The 11,865-nt window shown below is 32.9% G+C and overlaps 1 protein-coding gene across 1 annotated transcript; it reads right to left on the bottom strand.

The window, feature by feature from the left end:
* Positions 1–1,638: 1,638 nt before the first annotated feature.
* LOC149570319 (peroxidase 17-like) lies at positions 1,639–5,362 on the bottom strand. The gene is made up of 4 exons (XM_089817890.1): positions 4,851–5,362; positions 3,433–3,624; positions 2,610–2,775; positions 1,639–2,286 (listed from the first exon to the last, which is right to left on the bottom strand). Exons 1-4 carry the CDS (start codon positions 5,130–5,132, stop codon positions 1,880–1,882), a joined length of 1,047 nt encoding a protein of 348 aa, XP_089674016.1. The 5' UTR covers positions 5,133–5,362; the 3' UTR covers positions 1,639–1,879.
* Between the last annotated feature and the right edge of the window lie 6,503 nt (positions 5,363–11,865).

Below are 11,865 nucleotides of genomic sequence, written 5' to 3'. Positions count from 1 at the left end.
CTTTATCTTAATTAAAAATATTTAATTAAGAAATCCCTCCCAAAAATGTTTAAATCTTATTTAAACATTATTTCCTTATTTATTAATTATTTAATTAATAAATTGACCAAAAATCCCAAAATAAATAATTTATTTATTTTTTTCCCAAAAGTTGGCCAATTTCCTTAAGACCAATAACCTCTTCCAAAATCTTCTAATCCTTCTTTAATTTCGATTAAAGGCTAATCTCATCATTTCCTACCCCTAATCCCAACTCAAAATATTTAATCAAGATTAAATATTAATCCTCATGTTTATTAAAAATATTTTAATAAATATCTCCTCAACCCAAACCCTTGAAATAAATAAAACTTTATTTATTTCATAAAATCTTATCCTAGGAAGTTCTAGACTCTTCTAGAAAGTCTTCATCCTCATCCAAAGCCTAGACTCTTCTAGAAGATGTCTTTAACCCTAATCCTAATCCCCTCCTAACCTTGTCACATTCCCTAAACATAGGTTAAGACTTGCTAACTCAAGCCAAAGTTAACAAATATCTCCTCCTTCACCCACCCTCATTAATTGCAATCCACTTGCCATCCACTTGCCTAGTCCTAAGCCATCTCTAACCCTTCCTCTAATCATTTTTACAACCCTAAGCAAGCTTAAAACCTCCCTAAACCCTCAAATTCGAATTTCATGGTATCTCTCGCAAATATTTTCAACCACAAAACTTTATAAAGCCCACAAAGTCATAATTGCTCTTACAAGTCATTATGAGGGTCTTTATGAAGATTTTATCCCTTGAGCCTCCTTTGTTGACTCATCCTTCCACTTTCCTCCATCCTCTCACCATGTGACATGTGTCACTCTTTGATTGACTATAAGGAAGCACAATCCATGTGCTCTCTTCTCATGCAATTTGAGCCCTCCATGAGCTTTTTCTCATCCTTGCATCTTAGCCCTCAATCCCTCAAGCCTCTTGCCTATAAATTGGATCCTTCCCCTTTGCAAAATAACACAACCCATGAAGTAAAGTCATAATGCCATTTTGAGAAGCCATTTTACATCAAAACCATACACTCACACCCAAATTCCAACTCCATTTGAAGCCCTTTTTGAAACATAAAGCTTGAGCATATATCCTATCTATTTAGACAAAGCTACTCAACAAGAGAGCTTCTCATTGAGAGAGCCCATTAATGGCTCATATTCTCAATTGAGAGCTCATCTTAGTCTATCTTGAAGTTTATGAATTTCGTTTAGTTTGTAGAAGCTTTATTTAAATTTGGTTTCTATTAGCATACTAACATTGCTCATATACATATACCACTTGGACAACTATGTCTATGCTATCATAGTTCCATTAAAAATATTTTTGTATGAATTGTTCATATGACTAATTATAATATGATTTCTCATAGATTGTAAAAATTGCATTCATATAATTTCATGTACTTCAATGATTCTATATTTTATATCAAAATGTCTTGATCTACTTATATTCACCACTTTCTAATCAAATATTAGTAAACTCTGACTATAAATAATCATGACCCTTCCAAATAGATTCAAGAAATAATGATACACCTAACAACTTACAAGGAAAATAAAACTAAATTTTATGAAGGTTTTTTAAACTTCGAAGGATAATGCATCTTAAAAACCAGTAATAGCATTTATAATACTTTCGAATGATAGATAGACAGATATTAATAGTAATCTTGTCTCAGTCCCTGCACATAATATTTACATATTGTTTGATAGCACCTTAAAATGCTGTTACTAAGTATTTAGAAACACATTAATCATAAATTAAGGTGGTCAGGGGATGATCATCATGAAAACATCATATAGGAAAAAATACCGAGCATGAACACAAACAATTACAAACATGACCTTAGTTGACTCGTCTACAATTTTTCCTTATCTCTCCATTAATGGAGGAGGGAGGAAGATTGCCAAGCTTGATCATGGAATCAATCAAGGCGGAGAAGAAAGCAGGCTCATCCTGACTATAAAAATAAACCAAGTCTCTAGTCTCCCCTGGTGTGGAGAAGAGGACTTGGTCTGAATTGAGCAAGCCTTGTCCCAACACCAAGTTCTTGAAGTAACTGTTGTCAAATTTTGCAGGAGAGTCCATATCAAGATCAAGAGTCACATTCTCATCCACTCCATGAGGACATTGTTTGTCTAAATAGCGTCTATATTTGCAATTTATTGTTGGGTCTGGACGACCCGATCCACTTTGATTATAAAGCCTGAACATAATTGAAAAACATCTCCCCTTTCCAATTGTGTGAGTACCTAAAGAAAACAATTTAAAAATTATTCTTCTTCTCAAAATAATATTAAATCCCAAACTAGAGTATGCCAGATCTTCATATTCAGGCTTCAAAAGGAATCATGCAAAGCTAAGAACCAACAAACACATTGATCGGACCAATTAATAACTCTAGATATCTAAGGGGAAAAAACCTCTGTTTTGGTCTTTGTAAAAGGGTGGAATTCTTCTTTCAGTTCAATTTATTTCTCATAATTTCAAGTGCCCTAATTTCTGATATACTTGGATCTTCTGACTGTAAATACAATTGTAAACAGATTTAATTTAACATTTGAAGTGCATGTACCTGAAAGTGCAACCAAGTCTGTTATAGAGAGATCAAATTTCTTGAAAAGCTGAACAAGAGATGTAACATTGGATCTGGGGCTTGGCATTATATCATTTGAATCATTCTGACTTGCACTTAGACTGTCTTTTCTTCCCAAATACACCTCCCAGAATGGACCGCCACTCTGCAATAGCAGTGACATATAATGGATATATAAACATATAAGCTAAAACACACCATAATTTTAGGCAAGAGTCTACAACGCAACTGTCATTTGTGAGCCTTTCTCAAACTTAACATATAACAATAAACACAATGATAATTAATCTCAATAAATAATAATTAATCTAAGTTTCGGCCCTTACCTATCAGAGAAAAAAATCAAACCGTAACTAAATCAAAATAACTAAGAATTGAATCAAAATAACCAAATAAAGCCGCCAAATTCAACAGCAAACAATCATGGATCAAACAGAGCAAGCAAATCCACCTTGATAGGTCTACCTAAAAGTTTAACCTAAAGGATATCAATTTAGACATTAGGATTTCACTCTTCATGTTTATGCGATTTGAGTTTCTGGTTTTGACTCTATCTTTTTTCATCGACTTTTGTTGAATCATGTTCAATAATTAATTATCTAGATGGAGAACTCAAGAAGAATATCTGATTCAAAATGTTGATGAGAAAGAAACATGGTCAAAGGCAAGAGAAAATTGTGAATCTTCTATATGGGTAGTCTTATGTTCAAACCTACTTGAACTTAACAATAATAATAATTAATCTTGACTTCAGCAAAAACACATGATCAAAACCCATGAAAGTAATCAAAGTCTTATTTACCAGAATCACAGCATCCCTTGCTGCCATGATGAGGATGTCAGCACAGGAGACTGTACCAGGACAAACTTTCTCCAGAGCCTCTTTGATTTCATCTATTACATCATATGCCCTCAATGAATTTATGTTGGATAGTGCATCCTTCTCTCCCGCCATGTCGGATGTCTCATCCAGAAGCAAAGAGCCATCACATCCCTACCAAAACAACATAATATACATCATTATATATCAGCTCTTCCTTTTTTTCATTAATAAGCTTCTAAAACCTTCGATGGGTTTTATCTTTGACACACCAATACAGACTATGTTTGCAAGTCAACGAAAACTCTCAACAAGACCAAGTTATGAATTAAGGGGCACCTTGATGAAGAAAACAAAGTTAAGAGTTTAGGGGATGTCCTGATAACCAATCATCTAAACAAGCAAATACTTATCTACTCTGTGATAAGTTCAGCTTTCTTATCAAGGCCTAAAGCTCATTAAGGTTATGTTTGCAAGTCATAACCTCATTAAGAAAAAATCTGAAACAAAACAAATACTTATTACTCTCTGATAAGTACACAGATTTCTATTAAGGCCAAAAGTCCATTACCAAACAAAAGAGAGTTATGAACTGAGGACTGTTCTGATAAACAAAACAATGATATAAATTAAGGGTTGCTCTGATAAATAATAACCTAAACAAGCAAATACTTATTGCTCTTATCACCTAAACAAGCAAATACTGATGAGCATTTTTATTAAGGTCTAAAGTCCCTTAAGATTATGTTTGCAAGTCATAGGTCCATTGAGAAAAACTGCCAAACAAAACAGAATTATGAACTCTCAAGGCTGCCTTTGATAAACAAAACAGACTTATGAATTCAGGGGTGTCCTGATAAAAAATAATCTAAACAAGCAAATACTGATTAAAAATCTGAAACATTGATGTTAAAAATTTGCACACAATCACATCCCAGAAACAGAACTGCACAAGAAAATACTTATTATTTTCTGATAAGTAAGTTCGCCATTTTTATCAAGGCCTAATGTCCTCCCATTCAAAAAAACTCCCAAACAAAACAGAGGTATGAATTCAAGGCTGCCCTGACAAACAAAACAGAGTTATCAATTCAGGGATGCCCTGATAAACAAAAGAGACTTATGAGTTCAGGGGCGCCCTTATAAACAATCATCTAAACAAGCAAATACTTATTACTGGGTGACAAGTTCAGCATGTTTTTTAAGGCCTACATTACATCACAAAAAATATCTCTTATCTTCAAAAAAATAAAAATATGATGGGCTTGCTTCCCATGTGAACTCTCGCAGAATGATCTTGTATTTTTCAATTCTTTTTTGAATGTATAACTTCAATATTTTAATTAATAAAAAAGAGACTATTCATTTTTTTTAAAAACTTTAAAAAACTGGTATCTCACGTTAACTAAGCAGTCATGATATTGCAGGCGAAGAACAGAAGCAGCATTTCTGGGTTCTCTTTTCATAGCCCTCTCCATCACAGACCTCACAACAACTTCTGCCATGGGGCAGCTATCTCTGTAAAATCCTCTGTATAATTGATGCTTTTGTTCATGCCCATTTTCAGCACCTACAGGAAAGGAAGTCACTATTATACAGAAAATGATCGATATGGCTCTCATCTTTCTTGCCATACTCATTAGAAGAGAATCCCATTTCTGAAACCTCGTGATATCTGCCATGAGAGCTCAGAGAAGAAGTTTACCAAGCTCTGTATTGAAAGTGAATGACAAATAGTGGTGTGTATAAACTTTTTTGATTCTTCAATGTAATGAAAGGTCAAAAACAAGTGTGTGGGAGAATCAAGGCATGAGAAAACTAAAATAGTATGTAGACAAAGAAATCTGACAGATATACTGAAAGAGAATCAGAACTTCTGCATCATTCATCTCCACCCAAATTTTATGGCATTGCTTTCCTTTCCAAGCAAGGATATCTGGTTTTATACCAATTCAATTAAGGGAGCACCATTGTGAGCATCGATGCCCGTTCCAGCAAATTGTATGACAGCAAAATGACCATTTTTATTTGTCATTATTAACCCACTTCATGCTTTTCAATTAGTCGTTTGACCGTGCGTATCACATTGTGTTTGTGATTTGATCTTTTTATTTTTTCATCCCCGGTAGGGAACGTGTTTCCACTAGTTTGAGCATGCACCTCAAGCACTAGACCACTAGACAATGTATCAAAGTTTGTTTTTTTATGAAGTCAAACTTTTTCTTGATTTGCTAAATGTTAAAAATGTTAAAAATTTCAGCAAAATCTTTTTTTAGATTTGTTAAAACATATATTGTTTTTCTTCCAATCTTTTTGTTATTTTCTATGAGGAAATATGGAGATGTTGAAGAAGAAATGTTAAAAATTTCAGCAAAATCTATTGTGTGGTCAGTGATGCATTTTGTATGGAAGATAGTCAAATTGTTTAATATAAAATAATTAATTAACAAGATAACTATTAGGTCCTCTTTTCTAGTTGATGCTCGCCTTCTTGATATTATTCCAATTCAAGCACATTTAATCATTGATTTGTTTAAAGGTTAAGTTCATTTAGCTTGGTACTTCATTTACAAAGCCTTCTCCAAGTATTGTCACTTCTGCACAATTCATTATAGAATATTTTTAACTATTTAATTGATAAATTTTGTTTAGATTAATTTTATATTGATTCTTAAATGTTCTTGTCACTTTATCCATGGTTATTGTTATTTGAGAACACTTACGTAATAATCAATGTTAGACTCTCTTTAAATATGAGTTTCTTTTTTCTCCAACAATATGTACACAAATATCTTGAAATTAAAAAGTTTATAGTTTGTCCATAACCTATAATACAATGAAATAAATCATTTCTCTATACAATTTTTTTAAGTGGATAAATTAATCTTTATTATTAAATATTTGAAAATGAGAATTTTTTTAAAGAGAATAAAGTTGAATAAATTTTGTCAAGAAAAAAAGTGATATTGCATATCAAATAATAAATACAACAAAATAATAATAAATATGACAACATATCCATAATCATTATAAAACAATGGATACAACAAAAGACAAGAGAGTTGAGAATAATACATATGTTGAAATTTATATTTTAATCATTTTAATAATAAATATTAGTATTTAGCTATTGGTTTGATGCAGAATATCATTTGTAACATGTCTCGGGATGATTTGTCAATGTTGCAAAAACTTATAGCTTGACAAAATATCATGTGGAATTTGTAATTATTGTAATTGTGTTGTAAAATTGATCCTATAAGTGTGGATGTGAAAAGGGCTCATTAATATAATGTCTAAGATTTCTAGGTTTTTGGTTGTAGGTTGTTTAGAAGTCTGTAGTAAATGTTTGCATGCAAATCTATGGTATGTGCTTGGGAGTTCGAACATAAAAATGATAGCTACTTTATGTCAATTTCAATGAGGATCATGAATCAATGAATTGAACAAGATTAAGGATATTAATTAATCATATACTGCGTCATAGAATGTTGATGCAGCATTAATATCACTAAATGATTCTTAATAGGTTCCATGATGTGTATTAGAATGTCCATTTCATGTGTTCGTTTGAAATTCCAATTGGTTGTAGTAAGTCCTTTATGCAACTTCACATGTGGCAAATGAATTTTATTGTGCACCCTCAATGCACAATAGCTAGGTACAAGTTAAAAATAAATAGGCCTAAATTTGAGTTTATAATTCTAAAACTTATGTGGATGTTACCAACACGAATTTCTTTGAATACGAGTCATGGCAAGAAATGTGTAAATCCCTAAGAAAAAAGTATTTCCTTAGAATGGGGGCGAAATCAAAATAAGTAGCAGTGTGGTTTATGTGTAAACTTTTAATTAGAATTGTGTCACTTGTGTACTCATCATTAAATAAATGGATGACCTAGCCAAAGCAAGTTCAAAATAAAGTACAAATTATAAGGTATGTAATTATCACTATCTTATATTCTACCCTCACTTTAACTTGCATGTGAATTTTCGTGAAAATGTATGCAAAAATAAGCCATACACAATGTCACCAAAGTAAACCACAATGATCACTGTAGTAAATCATATACAACCATAATTATAGAAAATATTTAGACAAACATAGAAGGATACAAATATGAAAGTAAACAATCTTTTTGGCTTATCTTTTATTATGATGGATGCAATTAGAAAATTTCAAGCATGTAGTTTAAATTGGCCAAATAGAGTAAGAATATTTTTGCAATCCATGAGATCAATTTTGTATATTGTTTCAAGATTCATTTGTGTGAGAATTTTTTGATAGATCATGAAGTATTTTACGTAATGTTGATGAAAAAAATACTCACACAATTGAATCCAAAGTAACATAAGTAGCATGCGTAAAGCATTCATGTAGACATTGTACAACATAGTAACTTGTATACATCTATAATTTCATTTTGTGTTTAAGACCAATTTTTGAAGTAGTACTCAATGTATACAATCTCAATTCAGGCTCTGTTGTGATGTGGAGCCTAATCAAACTCGGAGGTTACTTTTTCCCCACTTCATTTGGTGCAGCTTCCCCCCATATGTTACTATGAGTGTTTGTGGGTAGCACCCCCAAGCTTTAGGGGTCAAGGGGCAGCACCCCTAGCAGGTTCCTAGGGTCAATAGCCCTAGGCACACTCCCTATCATGATGCAAGGTAGGGTCGAGGGGCAGCGCCCCTGAAGCCAATAATGAATTTAATATTATAAAAGGCATTGGGAGTTATATTTTTTCTATTGGTCATCTTTTTCTAGCCCTAATTTTGTAAGCAACAAAATCTTATATAAAACGGTTAGGGTTAGGGCTTTTATAATGTATGATGAGATTGTGGATTCTTACGGTGGTATTAAGTTGTAAGGGATTGTAGATTGTAATCAATGTGTAATCAATGGATAATAAGAATATTGGACTCGTTGTTGATGGACGTAGCCTAGGGATTGGGTGAAACCACATTAAATCTGTGTGTCTTGTGTTCTCTTCTTTGCAATTTGTTATTTCTAATATTAGTTATTTTTGCATTTAATTGTTATTTCTGTCTCATAAGCCTAACAAGTGGTATCATAGCAAGGTTTTTTTAGTTATCCTCTACAACAGGGTCTCATGGTTGAGTGAGAGTCTTGTGGTTGAGTGGGAGTGATGGTAGACAAGGGTAAGCTAAAGGTTGAAATTTTTAATGGACAGAGCTTCCAGTTATGGAAAATGCAAATGGTGGACTATCTTTATCAGAAGGATTATGACGGCCATTAGAAGGAAAATCCAAAAAATTAACAACCATCACAAAAGCACTAGGATAATTTGGACAAAATGTGAAGACAACTGAAGAGTCAATACAAACTCTAGCAAAGTTATATGAAAAGACCTCTGCTTCAAACAAGGTATTTCCCATGAAGCATTTATTTATATAAAGATGGAAAAGGGTGGATATGTTGTAAATCATTTAAATTATTTGAATACGGTTACAATCAATTATCTTCTATAAATGTTAATTTTGATGAAGAAATTAGGACTCTCTTGATTTTGTGTTCTTTTCCTGAAAGATAGAATGGGTTGGTAAGGGTTGTGAGTAACTCCATTTTTCGATCTAATACCCTAAAATTTGATGGTGTGATTGGTATTGTTTTGAGTGAGGAAACTTGTAGGAAAACCTCAAGTGGATCTACATTAGGAATTGCTTTGAACACACAAAGTAGAGGCAAAACGAATGAGAGAAGAAACAATTATGAAAATTATGGGAAATAAAGAGGAAAATCAAAGGGAAAGAGGTATCAATCCAAAGGACCAAGAGATTATTGGTATAGTGGAAAACAAGGGCATAAGAAGAAAGATTGTTGGAGTCGATATAACAATCAAGGAGACAAACAAGATGGAAATAAGGAGGTGAATTTAGTAAGTAATAAATCTGAAGAGGATGTTTTGCTTCTTTCCTTAGAAAATGTTGAGCATTCATGGGTTTTAGATTCGAGGACTTCATTTCATGCTACACCCCATAGAGGTTATTTTATTGATTATGTCAAAGGGAATTTTTGGTTTGTTTATTTGAGGGATAATGAACTCTTTTACATTGTTGGAAAGGGCAGAATTAAGATTAAGTTGCAGAATGTGAATAATTGGCTATTACAAGAGGCAAGACATGTTCCAAAGTTGAGTAGGAATTTAATTTCAGTAGGGAAATTGGGCGATGAGGGTTGCACAATTACTTTTAATGATAAAAGTCAAAAGGTTCCTTAGTAGTAGAAAATGGTGTGAAAGTGGCCATCTTATATCTTTGTATAGGTCATATTATTTCTTCTACTTTAATTGTTTCAAAGAAAATTGAATATTCAAGAATAGTTGTTGCAATTGAGCAAGGAGAACAAATAGTTGCTATAGATTTTGAAATAGCACTATGGCACAACAAACTTGAGCACATGAGTGAGAAAGGTATGAAATTACTTCATTCAAAGAAAGTTTTGTCAAGTCTGAAATGTGTTAATATGGATTTATATGAAAGTTGTGTTTATGAAAAATAAAAGAGAGCTAGTTATATGAAGAGTGGGAAGGAAAAGAAAGATGAAAATTTAGAGCTTGTGCATACAAATGTATGTGAACAGCTTAGGTATCTTCCCTTGGTGGCTCTCATTATTATGTTACATTTATTGATGATGTAACTAGAAAAGTATGGGTTTGTTTCCATAGATAGAAATCTAATATATTTTAAATTGTTAAGAAATGGAAATGCTTGGGTGAGAATGAGATTGGTAAAAAGATAAAATATCTCAAATATAATAATGGTGGTGAGTATTGCAACAAATAATTTGAATATGTTAATCTCAGATTGGTTTTGACAAGGTAGTGACAAAACACTTAGTCAGTTTCTATCAATACTACAGTCCACACCGAGTGATCGGAGCAAGCTGATCAATTAGTGAGAATCGAGTGACCAAAGCATGCCAAGCATAAGTTGCTAGAAAATACATGTCGAGCACCAGTACGTGTCGATTAGATTGTATGTGCTGAGTCACTCGTGGGCCAAGTAAACTATACATGTCGAGTGATTCAGGTGCCGAGTAAACAATGTCTGACGAGCCATTCAGAAACTGAGTTACAACATTAAAAATGTAGCGATGGCCAAGCATCAAAGCCTTCAGATGTCGAGTGAACAATTTTTGGCATAGTTGTTTTTTATGGTACAAAATTCTATGTAAACCATTTTTGGGCTGACATAACAATTGTTTTACAATTCTAGAAGATAAGTATGAAGGTATATTACAAATCTCTATGCATCACATGCAACCAATCATATTAAGGGATGAATTAAGCAACAATATGAATGCAAGGACATCAGGCACATGAATGCAAGCCCAAAACCATGAGCACTCAGAGATTTGAAGGATACTACCACAATTGTTAGAAGTATGGACACAAAGCATATGAATGCAGATCTAATGCTAAGTGGACATCAAACAAGAAGATAAAGGTACAAAAAAATAGAAAATCCTATGATTAGGATTACAACACAAGGTACAGTTGTCACTATTGTCAAGAATATGGACATGTTCCTGAGAATTGCATTAGAACACATTTTAGAGGCAACTACTATATATGGTTGAGTGAGACTACATGCTTTAGTTTTCTCAAGACAAGTCATGTCAATGAAAACTATTCAACTAGGTCACCAGCACTAAGTAATGAAACCAAAAAAGGCAAAGAAAAGGTTGATGTCTAGAAGGTAAAGGTGCAAATGAAAAAGACATGGAAGAAGAAGGAAGATTGTAGTACATCAAGCTCAAATGAGGTCACTTCTTCCAATGGATTAGGTGACCACATCACCCCCAACTAGGCATTCAAGAGATATGTGTGGGATTGATATTTCAAAAGTTATATTATGCATCAGTTCCAAGAATCTAAGATTTGAAAAGATCATATATGCATGAATTAAGATGCAATGTAGTGATTAGAATCTGGAGGAAATCCATAGTTTTGTTATTTTCTATGTTGGTGTTGAGCATGGAAGACATTATTGTTGTTTGTGAGCAAGGAAAGGAATAGTGGTTATAGCCAAGTTATGGAGAGATGGTAGTAAGTGTCAAGTTTGCAATGTTGACCAAGTGTGTTGAAAGTCCTATGATAACTGAGCTTACGAATGTGTAAGCACTGAGCATTTATCGTCAAATATGAAGGTTTATATAGTTTATTTTTGACTCATTTTCACTTAATAGAGTTTATACAGCACACGAAGAGCATGAAGGGGAATTGAGAAAGAATATTCAAGTATTTTTTAACTAGATTCAGTTGCTACTTGTCATCAATCATCAGATTCAAAAGGTACTTAACTATTCTCGAATTATGTTGTTTGAATTTTTAGAAACCTTAGGTATTTAAAATGGCATCTAGCTCTTCTAAAAATGTTAGGAAAGAGGTGA

The sequence above is a fragment of the Cupressus sempervirens genome, chromosome 3 (genome assembly GCF_028749045.1).
Source record: "Cupressus sempervirens isolate cs-2001-9-10 chromosome 3, ASM2874904v1, whole genome shotgun sequence".
Lineage (NCBI taxonomy): Eukaryota > Viridiplantae > Streptophyta > Pinopsida > Cupressales > Cupressaceae > Cupressus > Cupressus sempervirens.
The sequence above is the reverse complement of the archived record's forward strand: the minus strand, read 5'-3'. Positions and strand labels throughout refer to the sequence as shown.